The sequence below is a fragment of the Protomyctophum parallelum genome, assembly GCF_964188405.1.
Source record: "Protomyctophum parallelum genome assembly, chromosome: 3".
NCBI lineage: Eukaryota > Metazoa > Chordata > Actinopteri > Myctophiformes > Myctophidae > Protomyctophum > Protomyctophum parallelum.
Window position 1 is genome coordinate 24,699,029 of NC_139698.1, and position 25,444 is coordinate 24,724,472.

Here is a 25,444-nt window from a genome sequence, read left to right on the forward strand (position 1 = left end):
TATGAAAACAAACCCCTGGTCATAATCCTTGCACTTTAAAAACACACAAAAAAAACAGTCATTGCAGATTGCTAATCTGCAGTGCAGTGTGGATCCCCCCCCCCCCCCCCCCCCATGGGTGTCCTGTCCTTTTTAAACAGACACGCTACTGAATGATTTATTCCAATTTGTGGTGCATAACAGTTCACAGCAGGGGCCGAGAACGAGCCCCTCCAGATCCCTACACACCCAGACCTCGATGCAGCTTAACAATGCACCACTGGAATCTATTAGGGGAGCCGGGCTTTCGCAAAGGAGCACACAAGTCTGAGTGAAAGAGTGCTTACTCACGAGCTACAGCAGCTACAAAAAAGGCACCCCCATGTAATATGCATGCTCAAATTGAATGCTTGGAGAACACCGGAGGCTCCAAGAAAGCTAAAATGTATGACTAAAACTCCCCACTCTCCAACCCGAACCCCACCCCATACCGCTGCCTCTATCAGCCCCGACGGAGCGGAGCCAAAAAAGCAGCAGCGACATAAGCTTTTTATAAAGTGGCATCATGCAATACCGTGAGCTGCAAGTGACCGCGAGTAATGAGAGAGATGGGGCGGAAGTAAACACTGCTGCAGCCTCTCCGAGACATGCATGCGAGCTTCGTCATAGGCAGGCAGGCAGGCGCACACACACACACACACACACCACCAGTGGTCTATGGTCACACGTTGTGGTGTGGAAGTGCGGGGGTGGTTGCAGGGTTGAGCTGTACATAGAGCATAGCCCTTATAATATGAATATGTATACATCTGCTATTTTCGGTACGAAACACTTAGGCATTAGCAGGGCCTCTGTTAGTATGTCAAGTGATTGAACAGGCTGCGCATGCGCATGTGTGTGTGTTAATGTGGCCCAGTAGTAGGCCAGAAGGACTTGGTTCCATCAGATCAGACAGATCTTGCATGGATACACAGGCACACGCACGCACATGCACACATACGCACGCACACAGATGGATGGATGGACGGCAAGACAAGACATACACCCAATCTCTCTGACAAGCAGATGGACTTGTGCACACAAACGGTCTCAGACAGATGGACACGGCAACAAGGAGACTCGTGTGCACTCTGAAATGCTCAGAGATGATCAGCACAGTGACTGGAAGGAGATACATTCTATTCACTGCCTGGTTCAAGGTTTCTTTATTGTTACACCTTGTATACGGATGCACATGGGTCAAATTCTGCTGAACAAAACACCTTTATAACTCTCTCTCTCTCTCAAGTGTACAGTATTGCAGCAACCCATCGCTCGTAAAGTCTGGCCCCAGAAACCCCAGTTCCTATTACACTAGTCGTGGGCTTACACCAGCCTCAAATAGACTGGCGTGTGGGAGGATGTTAGGTACCCCCTCTCTAAAAGGGGAGAGTGGCGAGATGGGGGCTGGGGGGTTGGAGACAGAGAAAATCTGGGTTAGGCCCCTCGGAGGGTGCTGACTGGAGGGAGAGAGGGATGGATAGATGGATGGAGGGGGTTCAGTTGAAATTAATGAGAGCTGTCTGCATTTAAGGAGAGATAGAGAGGGGGGAGAGAGAAAGAGAGAGTCTGAGGGACAGCTGAGGGATGACGGAAGAGAGACAGAGAATGATGGAGAGAGAAAGGGAAGTGGAGATGGAGTGACAGAAACAGGAGAGACTGAAGGGGAGAGAATGACACGCCGGTAGAGAGAGAGAGACCAGGCGGTGTCTCCTGTGTGAGAAGGAAGGGAGATGAGCCCCCCTCCGACATACAGAGATTATGAATGAGTATATATATATATGCAAATACACCTGCACAGACGGCCGGCCAGAGAGAGAGAGGTTGACTACGCAAGAAGAGAGAGATGGGTAGGAAAAAAAAGAAAGAGGTTCTCAGGACAAAACTGGGCGGCAGTGGACACAAATAGACAGAGAGAGAGAGAGAGACACAGTCACCTCTATAGTGTGTGGGTGTGCACACATAATTGCGTGTGTGATACAGCCATAAGGTAGAGGGGAGCAGGGACCTGCCACGGAGCAGGTGCTGGCCATTTCACGCCTGTCACCCCCTCTTAGCCGCACGTACACACACACACACACACACACACACACACACACACACACACACACACACACACACTATCATGTCTTTCATGTAACATTTCTCTCACTACAAATTGTCTCTCAGCACCCACAACATCATCCAATCACTCTCAATCTCTTTCCACTCGCTTTCTTTTACGCCGTGTTCAGACTGCCAGCCCAAATCCTATTTTGGGCCGATTCGAATAGAAATAAATAAATAAAAACACACATGGAAACAGATTCTTTTTCCTAATCAGATTTGAAATTCCTAGACAGAATGTGCAAAACACGGTCATGTTTCACTTATTTTACGGATTATGAAACTGCAGTTTGTAAGCTGTCAAATGATGTGTCAGAAAACAGTTTAACCATTCAGGGCAGGAACCCCTTTAGGTGTTTTAATCATGTTATACTTAAAGTTTAGCTATTGAAAAATAGCAGATCTACAAGCTCGTTGCGCGGCACTTTCACAGCGAACGTTTTTAACTCATATCGTTGCTTCTGGGAGGTCCCTGCAACAACATTTTCAGATGGGGGTCGGCGGCCAATTACATATCCTTTTCTGGGGGTCCTTGGCATGAAAATGTTTGAGAACCACTGACATAGAAACTTGAGGTTTTTCCGAAAACTGTCATGACCCCCGGAAATGCTTTGGCCATGTCTCTGGACCCCCGCCCCACAACCCTCCCGACCTTAATAATAGAGACAATACACCATAAATAAAGATAAATACTAATAAACACATTTCCATTTTCCAGCCATTTAGTTAAAAAATTAAAATAATAATTTGGGGGGACCCCGCCCCCCCAACATAATTTGACGACCCACGGGTTGAGAACCCCTGATTTAGAAGTCATTTGTAGAATCGTCCTCCGGTCTAAACGGGTTAAGAAGCTACATCTGTTTGAATGTCGTTACACCTCAAATCAAGAAGCCCATCAAAGAGCCGTCATCACAATGTGATCCCAAATTGCTGCCTGTTATACTGAGTGGTTTCTTCAAACTGAAAATAAATAAAGAAACAAAACCCATTTTGGGAAAAAATCGATTTGGTTGATCTGCACAATCTCATGTTTGCCTGCTTTCAGCATCAAAGCCCGTCTCATGAGGCCAGGAGAATATGTATGTAAATGTTTCGATGAATTGTATACAGGACCCCGGTGGAAACAAGCCATAGTGCTTTCTTGGGTTTAATCCTTTTAGCATCATTTTGTATTGAACTGTACTTCAGTGCTATTGTTTCTGGCAAACTGTTATTTGTTAATAAAGTATTCAATCAATCAATCCATCCATAAATGAACATGTTTCTTGGTACTCGTTTGCATCACCCCACGACAGTGAGTGAGACGTCACGCGAGGGGGTCATCCGACAACAGGAGCATAGGGAGAGAGAGAGAGAGAGAAAAGAAAGAAAATGATGACAGACCATAAAGTGGTGGACAGGACTTGGCAGAGGGAAGGGAGAAAAGAAAAGACATGAACCTATAGAGACATGGAACGCAAGATGGAGGAGAGAGAGAGAGAGAGAGAGAGAGAGAGAGAGAGAGACAGACAGACAGAGAGACTCAGCCAGGAGCTGAAACAGCACAGGCTGACTGATCCGCTCAAGAGAGGTTTGGACACTTACACACATTGTACGCTTGCACACGCGCACGCACACAAACCCACAGGCACTTAGACACACCCAGAGGAACACTCATACATGGGCTCAGTCGTGCACGCACACACAGTAGTTTTGCTAAAAACGTAAAATTCCCCACACGCACTCACACACAGTGGCATGCAGTTAAATCAAATACACACACACACACAGCACCAGAGAAAACTGGCTTTGCAGCGAGCGAGAGAGGAGAGACGAGAGAGGACACTGTCCCATGAGAAATGTGCCATCAGCAAGCATCCACTCTTCCTTCTGCCCCTGAATCCATCCATTCATCCGCCTCTCTGGGTCTGAGCTTGGCTCTCATGCAAGTTCTGATTTAGCCTCCTTAAAAAGTGCCTAAACTCCCCCCATCGGCACCGCAGGAGTGTGCGTGTATGTGTGGATGTGTGTGTGTGTGTGTGTGTGTGTGTGTGTGTGTGTGTGTGTGTGTGTGTGTGTGTGTGTGTGTGTGTGTGTGTGTGTGTGTGTGTGTGTGTGTGTGTGTGTGTGTGTGTGTGTGTGTGTGTGTGTGTGTATGTGAGGGTGTGTGTGTGTGTGTGTGTGTGGGGGGGGTTACATCCTTTATGCTACAGCAGTTAGCGGTTAGCCTGGTGCACAGCATGAGATCAGCCCCAGACGAGCAGCAGCGACAAATAAGGAATGCTGTTGGTTGGTTGGTTTGGTTGGTAACAGTGGATAACCACAAGGGGACTGGAAGGAAAGCGCCATCAGCACAAACAAAGTAACTTCCAGTGAAGTTCATTCCAGTGCAGTGCGGAAGGAGGCAGATGGATGATAAGGAGGCTGAGGAGGGGGGGACGATATGGAGGATGCCTTTTTTACGAGGCGGTTGTGGAGGTGGAACAGAGGCCACTGAGCATAAGCATGGAGGGATGGTGTGAGATTGATGCAGGGGATGGAGCGAGATTGATGGGGGAGAGGGAGGGAGATTGATGGCGGGAGGAACAGACGGGAGGAGGAGGGAGCGATCCGCACTTAAACAGGCGCCGATCTGGCTGAGTCAACTCGCCGGAACGTCCTGCGAAGCTCGGAGTGGCGTGACCGGAGGGAGAGCACGCACGCACACATGCACGCACGCAGGCACGCACACGTACTCTCCTTTGCTTTCTGTCCGCCTCCCTCTGACAATCACACTCCCCACACACTCACCCGTTCTTGCTTACACGTATAGACTAATGCATGGTGGGTGAATCATGATTGCCCACAGTCGTGCATAACAAGCGTTCGCTGGCTGGCACGCTAACACAAACACTCAATCGTGGTGCGCCTACTCACAGACACACATGCACAAACGCAATGTGGATCCACATATCTCACTCGTATGTACACACACACACACACACACACACACACACACACACACCCTCCACTTCACTTTAAAGTCAACAACTCGATCGGGCAACCAACGTATCATTAGCAGTGATTGCAGCCTTATCGGGTAGTCTGCCGAGTCACCACCCCCCCCCCCCCACCCGCTCCCACCTCACTTCCTCCTGTGAATAATCACATCAGTAAAGGCAGAGGGCTACTGTGACTGACCTCCTTCAACAATCTCTCCCTTGTTATCAGATCAGATCCAACTCTTTTGCCTTTGAGCACCACAAGAAAGAGAAGCGAAAATATTTAGAAAAACTTAAAGGCTACAACAAAGCGCTCCAACGTGATCGGTGGGAAACTGAGCTAATGTACTACAAATGTAGCAAACCTTGGAGCAAGCGGTGAAGAGAAGGAAGCTCAGAGGGAAGTGCATTCCAAACAGGACAGAGTACAGGAATTCAGAGGAGATGTCCCAAGGAGGGAAGCCCCAAAAGAATGCCTTCATCATCATTTTTTAATGCATGCGTGCACACACACAGTACACACATGCTCTCACACACACACGCGCTCTCACACATGCGCGCGCACCCACACACACACACGGGACAGAGCAGCTAGACCCACTAACCCTAACCCTACAGCCCTTAGCACCGAAAAAGTGTCTGTGTGTGTGTGGACATTCAGCAGGTGTGTGGGAACAATGATAATGTACTGTATGAAACCAGCCAGGCGTGACAAAAGAGAGGAAGTAACAGCAACGCACACCCAGGGTGTATAGTGTGTGTGTGTGTGTGTGTGTGTGTGTGTGTATACCGTGGCGTAACAGTCTAGTTTAGACGACTGTACTGTGGCATTTACTGTGGGCACAAAAATGACATCTTCATGGACAGCCTGGGTCACCATCGCCCACCACCCCCCACCCCTTTGAGGGTGTAAACATTTAAAATTGGGTTCTGATATTTAAATGAACACTAAGGAGTTTACTGTGTACTTGCTAATTGTATTTGTAATTTACTTTGAGCACCAGATGGGTGGAGATTACCATGTCGCTGTGGGAGAGCGGTGAAATCACAGGAATGCAGAAAGCATTGCCCTGAAAACACTTCCGTGTGGTTGCCAAAACATCCTGTAAACTCGCTCTGTGACCGTCCATAAAGCCCCGCCCGTCGTCTGCTGCCAGGTTAACCCTGCTGGCCGGTGTCTGTTAGTTTTGGGCTCAATGGCGAACGAGATTTTAATTTTTTTTTTTTAATGGCGTTGTCATTATTTTTGGAAAGCTTTGCCTATAATGATATACGGTTATATATATATATATATATATATATATATATATATATGTGGCTAATTTATGTATGAAGGTCTGCCCCCCTACCCCCCCCCCCCCCCCCCCGCCCCCGGGCTGCATCCCATTCAGATGACGAGCGGTAATCAGCCGCTATTCACGGCTGGCTGCCTTGATCAATTCGAGATTTCTAGCGAGTCATTGAACCTAATTTTCATAACGTAAGATTACTTACGTGCATTCGGTACATTATGAGCGCTGGAAGCATTTTATTTTCGGGCCTCGCTTTTATGAACATAAAATTTACATGAGGTTCAAGACAGCTGGATCTGACAACACGCTGGCAGGAAGCGCTGCACGAAATTAACTATGGTCTCTAAACCGATTATTTGATTGCTCCTTTTGTATAATGTAAGGTTTTTTCTGTGAGACTGCAATAATAGCACATTTCTCATTTCCATTGTTAACTTTTATATATTATATTTATACCTTTGAGACATTGAGCAAAAGAAAAGTGTGTTTCCTTGTTAAAGACACCCTTTGGCCCTGCATGGATAATAAGCTTTATAGCTTAATGTAATGAGAATGCTAATTATTTGACCCAGGCCTGATTAACTATGTGTGTGTGTGTGTGTGTGTGTGTGCGTGTGCGTGTGCGTGTGCGTGTGCGTGTGCGTGTGCGTGTGTGTGTGTGTGTGTGTGTGTGTGTGTGTGTGTGTGTGTGTGTGTGTGCGTGTGCGCGTGTGTGTGTGCGTAGAGCCACCTACCTCTGACCACGGCGGTGACCTGGTCCTTGCCGATTCCCAGACGGTTCTTGACCTCGCAGACAAAGGTGTTGTTAACGGCTTCGTCCACCTTCAGCACTGTCAACTTGTTCTGGTCTATGACCACAGTGTCTGGTATCTCCCCTGTCAGACTACACACAAACACACACACAAGAGCATGAAAGAAAGAAAGAAAAAAATAAAGAATATTAGCATTATGATGAGTTACTTATGAGTTTTTTGGCCGGGATCGCATTGACTGCTAATGCGCTGCGTCACCTGAACCCGCTTTAACCCATTCTGGACGGGAACCCCTGTTGGTGTTATACTTTAGCTATTGAAAAATAGCAGATCTACAAGCTCATAGCACAGCACAGAGTGCTTGTAGACCTGCAATCTTTTGAAAAATCGTGAAAATGTGGCACAAATCTCTATTCTTTCAGAGGGAACGTTTTTAAGTTTTTTAACTGAAATCTTTGCTTCTGGGGGGGGTCCCTGAAACAACAGATTTTCAGATGGGGGTCGGCAGCCAATTTAGGCCTACATATAATTTCTGGGTTCCTTGACGTGAAATAGTTTGGTCTCCCCGATAAGAGGGAGACCGAATGGTTTCTCAATTTCACTGTAACTCAAATCTTTGCTGGCACAAAACGATTCAGAAACACAGCTTTAGAAGACCTTCAGTAATTCAGCATACTGTGTAAGCCAAGGAACATCGTCCCGGCTATTAACACGCACAAAAAAGTGCCAAACTTTGCCCTTTTCATATTTTGTCATATACAGTAGCTGGGCTAATGCATGAAAAGGGATAAGTGAGAGCGAGAAAGGTGGCCATTATTATTCTTGGGTTAAATCTTGAGTCCATTAGGAGACATTATACAGTGTGATCGCCATCATCAGGGAAGCAGCACTAACTGCTCTAATAGAGCTGGGGTACTGTTCAGTGTACAGTACATGGGAAAAAGAGAGCGCGTGAGAGAGAGATTGATGCTTTGGCGTTATAGTTCATATAGCGTTCATGCCAATAAAACTTGAAACGACAGGTAGAGTGGATACTAGAACACTGAGTGCAAGAGACAGAGAGAGAGAGAAGGAAACTGAGTGAGAGAGAGACTGACAGAGAGGGTCAGAGAAGACGGAAGAACGTTAGCATAGCAGCTCGTTTGTACCACCTGGGGGACATGGCAGCCATGGAAGATGATGACAACGTTCTCCTGACCTTTAATATGAAACTTGTTTTCTCCTCTACCCCTCATCATTATTCTTTATCAAACGCTCATCTGTTGTTTGTCAGAGCACAGATTAGCAGCCTAATCGCGCCTCTTAAATCCTCTGATATGATCATCATTATGAATTGAAATGAACTGTGAACCCCCCTCCCCCCCCTTTTTTTCTGAGCGTTTGAAGGTGTCCTTGTTACTCACGTCTTCCATGTGACCACGGTGGGGATGGGGTTCCCGGTGGCCTGGCACGTGAGCACCACGTTGGTACGACCCACGTACCAGTTGCTGTCATAGCCCGTGATTGACACCTGAGGGGGGACTAGAGGGAGGAGGGGGGGGGGGAGAAAATAAATAATTGGGTTACACTACATTGAATATAGGCCATTTTGGTGGTTACAGTACATCGAGTATGTGGGTCGCAGTACATTGACTATGTGGGTTACAGTACATTGAGTATTTGGGTTAGAGTACATAGAGTATGTGGGTCGAGAGAAAATTTGCTTTTTGTATATGGAATATTTGCAAAAAGGCTAGCATGTGAAAATATAAAAGGCAAAGACTACAGTGTGTGTGTGTGTGTGTGTGTGTGTGTGTGTGTGTGTGTGTGTGTGTGTGTGTGCACGCGCGTGCATGCATGGGTATTTTCTGTTTGTTTGGCTTTCATGCATTTTCTGCACGGTCCCCGACACAACACAAATAAAACCAATACACTAAACCCGTGTCATAGTGTCTGACCATGGATGTCATCTTTCTTCTGCCACAAACACACGGAAGGAAATGGATCTTTAAAAGGCACAACATGGAAGTGCTGCCCGTTCCATTTGTGTGTGCATGCGTGCGTGCCATCAATACATTCGTCTCTGTGTGTGTGTGCGTGCGTGCGTGCCATCAATACATTCGTCTCTGTGTGCGTGCGTGCGTGCGTGCGTTCCCTTACACTCCACGGCCAGCTTCATCTTAAAGCTCTCGGGCTTGGTCAGCGTGCGGTGCGACACCACGCAGCTGATGTCCTTGCCGTTGTCGGCGGCCCGGGGAACCAGCTTGTACTCGCTGGTCACCGTCACCGTGTTGTCGGCGCCCGCCGTGGACTTGGTGGTGGCGTTGCCGCCGGCCGTGGTCACCCAGGAGATGGTGGCGGACGGGCGCCCCTCGGCCGACTCGCAGCGGGCCACCACCGACAGCTTCTCCCCCGCCACCACGGTCACCGTGGAGGCGGTGTTGTGGGGCTTGGCTGGACGGAGGGAGGGAGGGAGGGACAAAAAAAAGAAACGTTCATAAAACCATAATTAACATTGTATAAATGCCTTCTAAAATCAATCAGTAGTTTTCACACTTTCTCACACAGCTTTAACAAAATATATATATATATATATATAAAAAAATAGCAGATGTAGGAGCTCGCAATGCAGTTTTAATGGGTTCATAAAAGACCTGAGGCCTTCTAAAATCCGTAGTTCTCACTCACACCTTGCTAAAATGTCCAAAAATAGCAGATACGAAGACCTAAAATGACACTGATGCTTTCCCACTTTTAATGTTAATATAACATAAATGTGATTATCCCTCATGATAATATTTAATTATGCGTTTATAATTATACATGGACTGTGCGTTTGCCTTTTTACTAAATCAATCTCAATTTCAGAATTATTACACAGCAGGCATCAGCCTTTGTGTGTAAGGAGGGGATATGTGTTTATGTAATATTTTTTATAATGCCGTATGCGTGCATGGCGTGATTGCTCAGCTATGAAAGTATTTTGCAAAGCCTCGGCAAAGCAAATGTATATTAGTCAAATAAAGCATGCAGTAATTTTAACCGAAATTGAATGAAACAAAACATCTCACAAGAACACAGCGAGAAAAAAGCAAAACGTAATTGAGAACTCCACACAAAGCCCGCCTAGTCTTCTTGCACACCCACCACTAGGCACAACAACCACCAAGTAAAGAAGAACAAATAGCAAGAGCACCCACAGATAATGAGTACAACCAAATGGAGCAGGGAGACAAATGGACAGAGGGGAGAAAAGGAAGAGATTAAGCAGGCGGTGGTTAGACAGTGACAGAGAAGAAAGATTACAGGATGAAGAGGAAAACAAAGCCAGAGTTAGAGAAAACGAGAGAGGAAACAACAGAGAGAGAGAGAGAGAGAGAGAGAGGAGAGAAACCAGAAAAGGAACAGGATAATGCGCACCATTATCGATAAGCGATTTGAATCATCTCGTCTGGTCTCATGGAAAATCCAAAATATCTGCCTCAAAACACACTTCGCCCACCACCCACCCCCACAACCACTTTCGCTCTCTCCATTTCCACTCTGTCACTCTTTCCCATTCTCCCCCTCTCCCTCCTTCCTCTCTCCCTCCACCCTCTCTCTCTCTCCCCCTCCCTCTCGGACATTGATAAACAATTATGACCACTGGCCCAGTGCAAACACTAACCAAACCTTAAATCTCCAGTGTGTCACCCCTTCGCCTTTCAATCAATTCCCCCTCTCTGTCTCTGGCGGCAGCGGTCATTGATAAACAATTATACTTCTCAGCGAGGGCTACTTTTTCCCCTCTCGTCCCCAACCCTAAATCACTGCATGATCTGTCACACATAATCCCTCCTGCTCTCTCTCCCTCACTGACCATCTCTGTCTGCCTGACCCCTCTCTCTGCAAGTGTGTCTCTCTTTCTCCACATCCATATTTCTGTCTCTCTGCTCATCCTTCTCTCTGCATGCCTCTTTCGCTCCCTCTCATAACTCGTCCCTCTCACAGTCTCTCTCTCCCTCTGCCTGTCTCCTTCTCTCACTGCCCACATAGAGGGAGACTATGTGGAGGTGGCGAGTGCGTGCACGTGCATGTGTGCGCGTGTGGGCAGAGGACATAGCACTGACACCAGGCATGACAAGCAGCCCAGATCAATACCTTTCCTGAGGGGGATGAGGCCAGGGATAGAGATGCAAGGTCACAGCAATGGTTCCATTGTATTAACCAGAACACAATTGATCTGACAATACCACTTATAATAGCAATTAAACCTGGGCCAGACATGCTTTTAACCAAGCCGCCATAGCCTGAAGTGTGGCGAGGGGGTTGTACATAGTACATTATGTTGGTGCCAAGTTATGCACACCCACACACACGAAAGGACAGATGTTCTGCACCTTATCATGCGACAGAGGCGCCCCACTGGGAGGTGACGTGGAGCTGGACATTTGATGGAATGCATTGAAGTCATGACCCGAGTGGGCAAGCTTATTAATAGTATCTTTGAATGATTGCAACCGTTGCTTAATAATTGGTTTAGGGAAATGAACGAAGACACGTTTTCTGTTCTTAGTTTTTCCGATGTGTACACTATATAATTTTATGATAGATCTTTATGATTTCATGAAGAGCACAGAGTATGTTTCTGGTTGGCTGGCATCGCCAGAATTGGTTGACAGGCCATCGCTAATTTGACAGCCTCAGGATAACAGTCCACATTCCGCCCAGTAGGAAACATATTCTGTGATCTTTGAATTTTCCCAAACAAATTATTTAAGAAAGGTCGCAATCATTCATAGCTAGCATTCATTAAACTTGTTCAGTCGGCTCTCATTAACTTCAATGCATTCCATCGGACTTCCGACTCCGGTTTGCCTCCCTGTGCTGATGAATCTGGCAGCTGGAATTGGCCGGTCGATGAAAGTGATGTATCTGTCCTTGCCTTATTTACATAGCCTTTGATAATGACATGCACTAACTAGGGACGGCAGGGTGAAAGTCGTTAACACTACACTGTACACACGTAGACATGCACATGCATACTGAGACAGTTGTAATTAATCTGTAGAAACACAATTTATGTTAAGACACACACACACACACACACACACACACACACACACACAAGTACCCAACCTACCTAGCATAACCAGGGACGTGATGCCTTGCTCGTTCCCGATGGGGTAGGTGGCGTACTCGCAGACATATTTGCCCTCGTCGGACATCTTGACGTCCATGATCTGGATGGCGGGGCTCCCCAGGGTGGGAGGGGTCGTGGTGAAGCTCACGCGACCCTTCTGGGGTGACTCGGGGTAGTTGGCGCCGAAGTTGGGATGAAACACGGCAATGTTGATCCTCTCGCCTTCCTTGGGCTCGTAAATCCATGACACCTACAAGTTGTGAGGAGGACAAAGGTTTAAATAAACTCATTGTTAGTCTGCTGATGCACGCGGACACCGTGGCCCTTGTTTTATTATGGCCGTCATTTTTTAGAAGGCACATTATGGCTAAGGTGCTGGTGATGCAGGGGACCAGTCCACTGCCGTCTGCATGACCAAAATAGCCATAACCATCATAAAGAATGTCCTCGAGGGTAGGCTATTACAGTCGTAATAAACCAGTGGCAGTATGTGTGTGTGTGTGTGTGTCTACCGTCTACTCTACCGACTCAAAGGTTTTCTTCAAAGTCACATACACTAATAAGAACAAATGAGAACAATAAACAAGGGTGATTTCCAGGCATCACTCAGGTAAGTAACCCCCTGGCATTAGACCAGTGGATCATACCTAGCTGTGCTTTATGGGAATTAACGGCATGATTGGAGTGGATATTGATGATGCCCGTTGCGTTGAAAAGGTGCCTGCCGTGTAGCCGTGCCCTCCAGTGAACACCGAAGCCAGTATGCAGGCCTGCAACTCAATCAGGGCTTTAGACAGAGCTCCATTGACTCTGTTACCAACATGAGACGATTTAAATCTTAATTAATGGCTTTACGGCTGCTGCTAATAGTTATCGCGGGACACGTTCAAGTGGTCCTACAGTACACAAACACACAATATTATTATTCTCCACAAGACAATCGACTGATTGCAGCAATAATGTTATTGTTCGTTCTCTCACTTTTCCCCTGCTGTTCTTCAGTAACTGATGTTTGTTTGCTTTCTGTTGCCGATTTGTAAAGAAATACTCTTAAGCTTAATGATCGTTTTTGTGTGATGTTATTTTGATGTGACACTTTTCCACCCTTTAATTTTAGACTAGCCAATTATTTTTTGTACAAATCTTTCCACCCAATTATGCCAATTAATTCCTGGCAACACATATTTGTGTTGCCAGTGCAGTGCCACTGCTGTTGTACTGGCTCATCTGCCAGCTCCCACCGGGAGGACGTGATGCTGACACTCAGCCTTCATTTTGTTTCACTTTTGTTTCATTATTCTGTCTGAAAGCCCTCTCGGTGCACATCTTCTGAGATGGGCGTGGCCAAAGTGGGATGGGTTGAATACTTTAACAGTTTGCAGAAAAAGCACAGGAACGCACAGTTCAAGGTCTGCTAAGAGTCCTTCATATCGAATAATTGGACTCTTTGGTGACTGGTTCATACTGGATCATCCCCATTGGGCTGTGTCAAACCCTGAATGAGTGGCTAGCGATTCAGGGGCTGGAGCCAGGCTAGACAGGCGCTGACCCAGCCCGTAGGGGCTGGAGCCAGGCTAGACAGGCGCTGCGCCCCAGCCCTGTCTAGCTAAATGTATTTTGGCAAGCCTTGATGCCGTAGTAATGACTGATTTTACACTTGCTGAAAATAGCAGATTTACAAGCTCACAACGTGTCGCAGTGCAACGCGTTGTGAGCTTGTAGATCGGCTATTTTCAGCATGCAACTAATTGTAAAATGACTTGTACAGTTGTACTAGTCCACTAGTCCCTTCCTAACATTTTAGCCTAGTTTTTATTCGTTGATGAAATTGTCAATATATTTAGTCATCATAGCTTAGTTTTAATTTAGCTTCCGTTTAGTTTTCATCAGTGGAGAAAGGTAGTCGACGGACATTTTTCGTCTTAGTTTTAGTCGGGAAAAAAAATCAACACTGCCTCCCTACCTGCCTTCCCTCACTCAAACACGGTCGATAGTGTTTGTATAGACACTTCAGATGTGTGGATGGATGCACCACGGTGGATTCAAAGCCCTGCGCTCGCTCTAATCATCGCTATACAGAGCTGTTTGTGCAGTGATAGGGGTCGCCCCATTTCTACAATAGAAAATATAATTTCAAGTCAGACTCAGAATACCAATTTATTTATTCCAATCTGAAGAACACCAGGCAACATTTACCAAGATCATTCACAAAATGTAATTGTATACCGTTTCCAGTGTAACAAAACATTGTCTCCTAATGTTTTGGTTTTGTATAACTTCCAAATTGGAAAAGACTAATTGGAAAAGACTTGTGTCACAACACAAATATTTTTGTTCCGTTTACTAAAAGAGATAACACTAGAGGCTACAATGGGAATCTGATACTACTACCATTTAACTGCCACAGGGAGTATCAGCATGACACTCCGTGTAACCAAGAATTCTATAATACACAGTGATCTTTCTATGTAGCCGATGCTGCTGTCCAGCACCTACAACAAGAGAGGAGATACAGTGTTCATCTACACCAGTGGTTTTCAACCAGTGGTCCGGGGACCACCAGTGGTCCTTGAGGAGGTTCCAAGTTGTCCCCCAGCTAAATGATGGAGAGTTGGTAGCCAAATGGTCCCTTAGTTATTTAACTCTCAAGAATTTATGGAATGTCTTACATGTTTTTTCCCCCTCTCTCTCTCTCTTCATGAAATTACTGGAGAAAAAAAATGGAAAATGTAGCTTTTTTGGAGAATGTTTTTGAATTTTTTTTTTTTTTAATAATAATAATTAAAAAACAAATGTTTGGGAAACAGTGCTCTACAGTAACGGAGTGTAAAACATTGACACTATAGTATTAAACTGGAGTTAAATGAACACGCTTTACTGTGCAGGGATTTAGTGCGTTGCTCACGGACAGTGGACACATTAGTGATTCAATCCGTGATGAGTCAGAACCGTGACTTTAATCCACATTTCTCATGATGTAGAATTGTAGATTCATGTTGGTATTACACTGTTTGGTATGCTCGGCTGGCAACTTGACGTACACTATATGCATTAGTGATAACCGACTCCCATCTAGTGAAAAAAGCTCATTGTCGTGAGCGAGACCATTCTGACTGACTTTGCTGCTTTAAGGAGGCACAATGGAGCCATTCCGGCTGTGCATGAAACATTCTTCTATTTGCATTTCACACCACAAACCCAATTTAGCCGCTGTGAGATTGCAGCGCCACACATACCGTATGAAAGCATGGCGAAGAGGGGAGCAATCAACTTCTCGACAAAAGAGTGAAAAATACATTCCCATTTAATATCTTCTCTCGCCGTAACTCATGTCCTTGTTCCGTTATTGACATTTTCCATCTTACATCATCATTCTACGATCACAGAGATATTGCCCCAACCGTTGAGGCCAGGATGCTCAGTACAGTAACTCCACACTGTTGGTCACATCTATCTAATGTGGGTGATAGGACCTGGCAGGACGCCAATCACTCTGGAAACGAGTGATAGCAAACACAGCTCAAAACCATTGCAGACGATTCAACAAATGTTGAAACGGAAAATAATCACAACACGTATTGAGTCAGTCTTCTCTTTATCATGACCCACCACCCTCAATCGTTTTGACACATGGACCTGCCCTCACCTGCACATACAATACATGTTATGTCATAATTATGTGCAAGGTGCAAGCTTAAAAAGAACGGATCTACGAGCTAACAATGCGTCATATTGCGAATTTGTGACGCATTAATAGCTTGTAGATCTGTTATCTTGTATTACATTATGTAACAACATCCTATATTGTGGAGCTTGACTGCCCTCCTCTATGCAACTGGACGGAAACAATCAACGCAGAGAAGAGTGCAATTATCTTGGTCGAACAGTAACTTTTTAGCAATTGTAAATGTTTTGGCAATTGTAATAAGTTACTCTTACTGTAGGCGTTATGTTATGTTACGTTACTAACCAACACTGAGCTGGAACCCCCTCAAGGACCCCTGGTGGTCCACAGACCCTGAACTACTGTTAGAGGTAAAATGGTCTCTATGTCAGCGTGTGCGTGCGTATGTGTGTCTAACCTGTGTGAGCTGGATGCCTGTGGGGTCTGAAAAGGTACAGCGCAGGTTGACCGTCTGTCCAGGGTAGGACAGCACCTCTGGTTCCACCTTCACCCTCTGACCTCTAACCTCTGTAGAACAAAAACAGAAAATACATTTTAAGCATTTTTAACATAATATAATGGAACATATCCAAAGTCTTACTTTTGACCTTACTGTGGCGGACATTGGACAAAGAAACAAACCAAAAAAAGAGACAAGAAATAAATGTTTGCATAAGATATGCTGCATATAAATAGGTACAAGTATATAAATATACAGGCTTATAATCACAAATGGAGCATTGCGGTAGTTCAGGCAGTCGCGGAAGTAAAGGCGGTCTCAACCCCATCCATCCATCACATTTGGCCACGATCCTAATAGTTCATCCACTATTTAAGCAGACCATTACTGCCCACTTTCACGGTACACGGCATCTCCGCTGCTACCAGAAATGAGATCAAACCACATCCACCTCCTCTCGTAGTAGCGTTTTAGGTTTTCACTATGTCAGCATGCAATATAATGTTGGTTCATATTTGATGTTCTTTAATATCCATGTATCTTCAGGGGGGGGGTTCTCACGGTATACCATCGTGTTCTTTTCATATCCGAGTGTCTTTCGGTTCTGGCCCTACGAGGGGGTTCATCCGTCTATTATTATTTTGTCATAATGTAATAACAGTGTACAGTATATTTAGGCTCTGCTTCGGGGAGGGTTTGTGATCTCAGAGTCTGCGGTGTCATGTTTGCGAAGATTCTCGCGGAGCCACACTAACACATCCAATGAAATACCAGTGCAATACATTTCATCTGGAGTGACAGTCTGACTGAACATAATAAAGCCTGCAGTACATATTCACCACGAAATATCATCATGGACAGCTTCAAGCAGGGCATCCAACAATACATATATACACTGTACGGTAGTAGTTTGTTTTCTTTCTTTTTTTGGTGATGGGGGGGGGGGTGGCTCCAGTAGGAATGGACCCCCTTTCAAATGGAACTATTACTGCAGTGCTTTCTACCCACTCGACTACGCATGGAATGGAATGGCAGAATGTTGCAGTGCTGCCTTGACACGCTGAGCTACGCAGGGCTGTGTGTGTGTGTGTGTGTGTGTGTGTGTGTGTGTGTGTGTGTGAGAGAGAGAGAGAGAGAGAGAGAGAGAGAGAGAGAGAGAGAGAGAGAGAGAGAGAGAGAAAATGAGGAGAAAAATTGAGAGGAGGAGAGAGAGCAACCAGGAGGAGTGTGGTGATGATAAATGAGGACAGTGGGGAGTTGTTTGGTAGAACAGAGGACGACATTAGCGAACACAGACAAGTAGGCCAAACCTACAGGAGTCTGCACTGTGATCGTGTGTGCTGTACGTGTGCTTGTGTACGAGTGTGAGATGGAGACGCCTGTGTGTGTGTGTGTGTGTGTGTGTGTGTGTGTGCATACAGTACGTACATACATACATACCAGGATGAGCCTCACAGTACACACTGAACTGTTAAATTGAGAGTAAAGGCTGCTGCCTGGCAACATAGCTCATAAATCTCATCAACGGTTTTCTGCTTTTCCGTTGCATTCCTCTGGAAAAGCAAGAGTAACCAAGAGTCTAAATAAAAAATACACTTTATTTGAGGAGTGTGTGTGTGTGTGTGTGTGTGTGTGTGTGTGTGTGTGTGTGTGTGTGTGAGAGAAAGAGAAAAATGGAGCGAAAGAGAATGCGTGTGCGCGTCCGATTTTGTCTATGCACATGTTTGTGTGCATTTGCTTATCGTATCTGCATGAAAATGTAATTACTTGTATGAGTGAGTGTGCACCGGTGTATGGCTGCAGGACGCCACCTGTTTTAAGTAAAGAGGGATTATCTGTTGAAGTAGCCTACAACTTTAAATGCAGGCAGCCTTGTACGAGTGTACCAGTCTGTGGTCCAGTGTGCATGGATGTGTGCGCGCATGTGCGTGCGTGTGTGTCTCTATATGCACACAACACAAAAAGCACAGGGTGTGTGCACTAGCAAACAGAAGACACGCACGCACAGAAACTCAATTTCCCCTAAGGACAAACAATTTTGTGGAACTGGTTCCACCAGTTCACGCTCAGGCAGCACAAGCTGTTATGTTTAGACTAATGTGATCGGCAGGAATGAGGTATACACAAACGCATGCAGAGACACACAGAAGTGTGCGCACACACACGTGCACACACACACACACAAACGCACACACAACAGAGAGAGAGAGACGTGGGCATGGCTGTCTAGAGTTTTTTTTGTTGGTTTTTTTTGGACAAACAATAAACACTGCACCTTGGCATCTCTGGAGAGAGATGAGATATCAATAGAGAAAGATAGAGTTGAGGATTAATGAACACAAGATAGGAGAGAAGGAAGGCGAGAAGAGGAGAGTGACGCAGCAGGAGAAGGAGGGAAGGGTTTAAAAAACAAGGCTTTCCTAGAATAAACAGCAGCTCTCACAGGACCAAGCCAATTTACAACCTCCAAACAACTCCCTTGGAGCCACAGACGAACCTCGGGATGACCACAGAGGAGCCCCTGGGAGCCACACCGCTGCTCTACTGGGCTGATCTCTCCCCTTCTCCAGAACTACATCTCCCTTCGGTACTTACACAGCAAAAAATCCATTTCATCGTTTAACTTCGAAAGTGTAAAGATTTACATAAACGTACGGGTTAATTTGGGTCAATGTTTTCACTCACGTGCGTTAAATGAAAGAATGCAGACGGAAGTGGCCACGGGCACAAATAAAAAGGCTTACTCCAACTTATAATTAGACGGTTAACACTAAACACACACACACACACACACACACACACAAGCATATCACACAATCCTGAGTCAAACATGCCCACACTCTTATGGATGCGTGCATGCTTCATACTGTATAGACTCAAAGATATACCAACAAACAATGCTTGCTGATTATGCACATCAAACAAACAAACAGACACATGAAAAAAACAACAACGTTGACTTGCATGCACAAATGAACCACACAAGAGCGTCCTCTCACAGGAGCACATCAAACGCGGAGGAGGCGTGCAGTCTCTCTGTGAGAGACATGAGATGAGCCGCTGAGGTCTGTCTTATTTCCACAGATGTTGGGCCTGTGATCCCTCAGTGTCTGGGGGTTGTACGCCGGAGATCAAGCTACAGCCCCACTTCAATCTACCTGAGCTAGACTCGCTAACTACAGATTAGCTCAGGGAACGAACGCCAGGGCAAGGGGCTGCAGGCCTGGAGAGAAAGATGAGGTGGAGGGTGTTGAGGGAAGGAGGGGGGGGGGGGGGTAGACGGGTGGCTGGATGAGAACCCCCGGATTCCTTCTAGCCCATTCTGACCCAAGATCAGATTCTAAAAATGTCTGTTTGAAAAGGACAGTCTGAAAAAGCTATGTTTCTGTGTCAGTCGTTCTTCGATTTTTCTAAAATAGCAGACCTACAAGCTCGTAGCGCGCCACTCGGTGGCGCGCTATGAGCTTGTAGGTCTGCTATTTTTCAATAGCTAAAGCATAGCATAATGCTAACACCAAAAGGGGTTCCCGCCCAAAATGGGCTAGGCTCGTTTGGAGAGTATATTTATTGAGTGAATCTTGCACGGAATTGGTCATTACACCCGCTAGTATTGACAGCCAACACGCCTTACATCTCTCTCTCTCGCTCTCCCTCTTTCATGTGTGCACAGCGGCAGCCACACACAGACAGGGCACACACGCATGCATGCACGTGCACACGCACGCCTCGGTTGTCTGTCATTGGGAGCCAATAAGAGCGGAGTCAACCTAGGTCATTCTCCTGCCTAAGACGAGATGAAAGAACGGATGGCCTTATGAGACTGACACCCCCTCCAGGGACATGATGAGACACAGACACACACACACACAAACACACACACACACACACACACACACAGATAACCACACAGGCGCAGACGCCTTCCCCAGACCCCCAAACCCCGAAGCCCTGGAAATTGACAGTCATTAGGATGGCAGCACAGGCCCCAGCCCCCCGTGCGTATATCCGAGTGCTGAGACGCTCGCAGTATGCATTCGAAATAGTAATTGTCAGTATAAATATTTAGAGAGCCCTGGCCAGATTAGAGAGAGAGGGGGGGGGGGGGATAAGACCCAGTTCAAGGGTAGGAGTGAGTGGAGGAGGAGAGAGAGAGAAACAGAGAACATAAGCCTTGTGTCAGTGCTGCTCTACTTTGCAGTATCGTTGCAGGTAATGCATCAAACATTTAAAACACACCCCCCCCCCCCCGCCATTAAAAAAGTAGCACATCCATGTAAGTCAGTTCATGTCACCCATCATTATGTCTTTAACTTCCTCACAATGTGGGGAGTGGGGCACGCACACAGGACTTCGCTCATACGGACACACAAACTAACAAAAAGACATTAACCACCATGGTCTTACAAAAGCTGACACACAAACCTGCACGTGCACAAACGCACAATAAAACACACACAGGCAATGTGCCATGGGCACTTGCGACAGCACCGCCATATTAACAACACTGTCCTCTCTGATCCCTTGCCTGGTCACGCTGACTTTTACATACTACCCAGCATGCCTCTCTGCTGAGCTATAAGGAACAGGAAGGAAGGAACGAGGGGAAGAAAAAGAAAAAGGAGGAGGAGGAGGAGGCAGTACCAGGAGGACGAAGGGATGAAAGGAAGAGGAAAAGAGAGAAGAGTAAAGATGGCCCAGGAATGCGAGAGTGATGCAAGGGATGAGGAGAAGATGAGAGGAGGGGATGAAAGGGTGTAAGAGAAGGGATGCCAGGAATAGAGATGTGAAGCAGAAGTGGGACCGAGAGAGAGAGAGGACAGGAGGGGGAGAGCACGGGATGATAAGCATCAAATAGGAGATGGAGATGTTTATAGGGAAAGGGGAAAGGTATGCAGATGGCCATGCAGAGAGACATTTATGAGAGGGAAGGGAAAGAGTGAGAGGAAAGGTGAGGGAAGTGGAGAGAGCAGCGGAGAGAAGAGAGGGGGTTAGTGGAGCTAAAAATGGAGAGGGGCAGTAAAGTAGAGAGGGAAACAGAGCGTAGGAAAAGGCAGGCGACAAAGAGAAGGAGGGAGGCAACGTTGACTCCTCCTCGCACACCTGACCTTGAGAACAAACATAGGACTCAGTGGCCGAGGAGAGAGAGAGAGAAAGAGAGAGAAGAGTAAAACGAGAATAAGAGAGCGACTGAGTCTGAGAAAGTGACAAACAGCCAGGCAGAAAGAGAGAGAGAGAGAGAGAGAGAGAGAGAGAGAGAGAGAGAAGTTGGTGGATGGAAAACGGGAGCGAAAATGAAAAGAATGAGAGAAAGCGAGAGAACGGTAGTCCGAAATCCAAATACTAATTTCATTGTATGGGCCATTCGGAGCCCGCCGTCCGTGGCTTTACAGAGTGAACATACGCTTATCAGCCCCTGACCGCCTGCCTGCTTGACTGCCTGTCTGCTAATAGCATTCATGTCCTCCGCCTGATCCCAGTTATATAGTGGGAAAAACAGCCCTGTAAGGGAGGCGGGGGGGGGGTTCGTGGAGCGAGGCCTGTCACCTGGAATATCTAATGGCCTTCAGAGCTCGTTGCCTTGAGTCGCCCGCTCCATCACAGCCAGTGGCCCTGTGCTCTGTCAGCTAGCCTCCAATCAGCGGCATGATCGCCTTGCAGATGCTTAAGAGAGCTAGTACGGATACTCTATTGTGGACGCGGGAAAGGGAAGAATGAGGTGTGAGTGGGCTTTTATGGTGTGTGTGTGTGCGTGCGTGAGTGCGCGTGTGCGTGCGTGCCTCTCCCCATGGCATACAGTGATAAAACAATAAAGGCTTTTCCATTCTTTTGCCAGGCATGTCAGCATGTGCAAGTGTCTTCAATTGTCGTCCTCCTCTCTCTTTCTAAGAGTAATGGCTTCGATATGAGCAGCGCGGCGTGTTGGAGCAGGAACCTCACTATTCTGTCCTAATGAAGCATGTCTCAGGCCCATGTCTGGCCGTTCTCTCAATAGTTTCCATCATGCATAATCTTGTTTATTTCTTCTCCGGTGTGGAAATTGGGTGCAGTACAAGTTAGACTAGTCATTGGTCCAAACGACAACCCACCTCAAACCCTAACCTAACCATAACCGCAGGCATGGGAGCAGGCGCTAGTCAGATATGCGTCCGCATGTCAAACTAATGCTCCGTCGGATTTACATGCGGTCCCCGTGGAAATTAGCACGATTCAGAGAATCTTCTACCTTTTCAGAGTGTTGTAGTGCTCTGCGCCTGTGAGTTAGGAGTCAGTAGAGCTTGATGGGAACCAAATGGGGTGAAGGGATTGGGGAGAACAGAAGTTCCCCTGAAATTAGTTTTTTTTTTTTGCTGCAGCAGAGGATCCATAATTGTTGCGTTTCTTGGGCTTAACAAAAACGATTTGTGTGCGTTTGTGTTTCTGTATAGGTTTTAAAACAAATTGCTCACTGACTCACTGCAGTCATGTTTTGCAGACTTAATCCCCCAAATGTGTGTGCGCGTGCTTGTAGACTACACATATCCATGTGTTTGTATGTGTATTAGACTTGCAAAAGATAATTCCAGGCAGCATTCTATTGTTGCTATGAGGCATGTGACCCTTATTGTCAACATGTTTACACCATAATAATAATAGTGAGAAAAGCTTGTGAACATTTTTGTAACCTCGCTAGTAATTAGCCAACAAGCTGCAGTTCCTTAAACACTTTCCCAGGGCAACGGAGACAAACAGGAAATTAACCAAGGTTGGAACTTTTAGGACAGCAGTGTTATTGTTTACGGCATGAAACTGAGACTGTACTTCCAACCTTGTTCAATCCCCGCCATTGTTCAGGACATAATGAGAGCTAGCTAGCTTCCCCGCTGAACAACCCCAACTCCCTAACAGCGTAGTAGGGTGACCCAGATGTCCTGGTTTGACCGGGACAGTCCCAGTTTGGTCCACTCACTGACCTGAGAAATATTGGTGAAATGCACACATTCCAAAACATGTTCTCCCGTGTGGATTGCTGTTAAAGAGTCTACGACTGACTGTTTTATTATGAATTCAGGACTTACAAAAGACATCTCTTATGTTCATACAATCAGAAAACACGTGGGGGATTGAAACCGTATTGATCCGAAGGAGTGTCGATCAATAAAGCATGGCAACGGCTACTGGATGAGTGTTGTCAGTCTACAATGCTGTGACAGGACCGCTATTAAAATCGATTGTTGCTTAGAACACGAGTTGGCCAGACGCTTGCCATCTGAAATAAGATTTCTAATTGATCCATCGAGATTCCAGACAGCATCTACTGTATGAAAGGAGCAGTCACACCCAGAAAGTTCTTCTCGTGTGTGCGCGTGCGTGCGTGTGTGTGTGCTCGTTCCACGGTGCTGCTACACTGTAGGTTAATAACCATTCTGACCTGAGATCAGATTCTAAAAATGTCTTCTATGTCAGTCGCTCTTCGATTTTTCAAAAACAGCAGACCTACAAGCTCGTAGCACGCTATAAGCTTGTAGATCTGCTATTTTTCAATAGCTAAAGCATAACATAGTGCTAACACCAAAATGGGTTCCCGCCCAGAATGGGTTAATAGCCGTTATCAACTGCATTTTGGAACAGAGCTGACCTTAAGCTGCCTTCCGCTGCTGTTGCTACCCGACACTGTTGCTGCACCCGTTCAGGTTGACCTTTATATACACTCACACATACGTCCACGTTCTCACACAAGCATGATATATACAGTACATGGACACATGACATTCACAATGGCATGCATGCGCAACACCCGCACAGAATAAATGAGCGGACAAATGCAACCCCTTCCTTCACACACAGCGAACGCATTTTCACATCGCACACAGTCCAATATCACAGCCAAGCACATTTGAGGCCTTCCATGCTGTTGCATGTGCGGGGGTAGCTGGTATGCAGCTAGGGAGCCAGGTCGGGAAGGCAGGCTCTGACAGGCAAGGCACTTTGACACGCCGAGAATAAAAGCAAGAAATGAAGACTTGAAGCGTGTGTGGGGGCCTAGTATTTTTCATTGACCTTTTCACTCAACTCTCTCTCTCTCTCTCTCCCACTATCTGTCAAGGGGGCAATCAATAACCACACAGTATTGGCGGGGAAAAGTCTCAATTTTAGACACAGATACGCTACAATGATCCTTCTTCTCCAATGACAGCTCTACTAGAGGCTGTATGTCTTTTAATGTTTTCCGCACGCTGCTGCTGCGGTGGTGGGGGGGGGGGTTGACATTTGGCCTCAGACCAGAAAAAGAAGAATCTAATCATGTGGATCTCCACATACTGTATGAACCATATAGTTTCATGTGGATCTCCACATACTGTATGAACCATATAGTTTCATGTGGATCTCCACATACTGTATGAACCATATAGTTTCATGTGGATCTCCACATACTGTATGAACCATATAGTTTCATGTGGATCTCCACATACTGTATGAACCATATAGTTTCATGTGGATCTCCACATACTGTATGAACCATATAGTTTCATGTGGATCTCCACATACTGTATGAACCATATAGTTTCATGTGGATCTTAGCCATACATAGATACGTCATAGATGACTGGCGTCACATGAAGTCCACGTGCGACTTCAAAATTTGGACAAGGTTTCAGACTCGGCCCGATTAGAACGCCACTAACATTCATTATAAAAATATAATACATACAGTGTGTGAGAAGAATGCAAGAGATTAGCGGGTACTAAGCTGACCAATTGGCTGTGTGCACAAGAAATGTGGCGCTCATCTGTCCAGCGGTGTGCAAAATTAGCCACGGGCAAGGACAACCACAGACAGACAAGATACACAGACATACCATCATCATCATCATACTATAATTCTAACAATGTCTGTCTGTCTGTCTGTCAGAAACACCGCCTTATCTCCTCATTGCCTGCACCAATCCTTTTTTCGATTTGACACATTAATTATTAATAATGAATGTATTAGTGAATTAAAAACGCACCGGGCACAGTACCCCCTACGGCCACAAGGGGGGGGGGGATATCTCACAACGGGTAAGGGGCTAGGGCTAGTCTTATAAACAGCTAGACTGTAATAAGAAAG

General features: G+C 46.2%; 1 protein-coding gene across 2 annotated transcripts in view; it reads right to left on the bottom strand.

Annotated features, from left to right (window-relative positions):
• LOC310855423 (poliovirus receptor homolog) overlaps nt 1–25,444 on the bottom strand; it is a 143,171-nt gene that overhangs the window by 78,720 nt on the left and 39,007 nt on the right. For both annotated transcript variants that reach the window (XM_083760424.1, XM_083760423.1), the window contains exons 2-6: nt 16,315–16,424; nt 12,233–12,482; nt 9,271–9,564; nt 8,535–8,652; nt 7,114–7,262 (exon numbers count right to left, since the gene is read on the bottom strand). In XM_083760424.1, the coding sequence (XP_083616550.1) occupies nt 7,114–7,262; nt 8,535–8,652; nt 9,271–9,564; nt 12,233–12,482; nt 16,315–16,424 (921 nt within the window). The remainder of the gene's footprint in view (nt 1–7,113; nt 7,263–8,534; nt 8,653–9,270; nt 9,565–12,232; nt 12,483–16,314; nt 16,425–25,444) is intronic.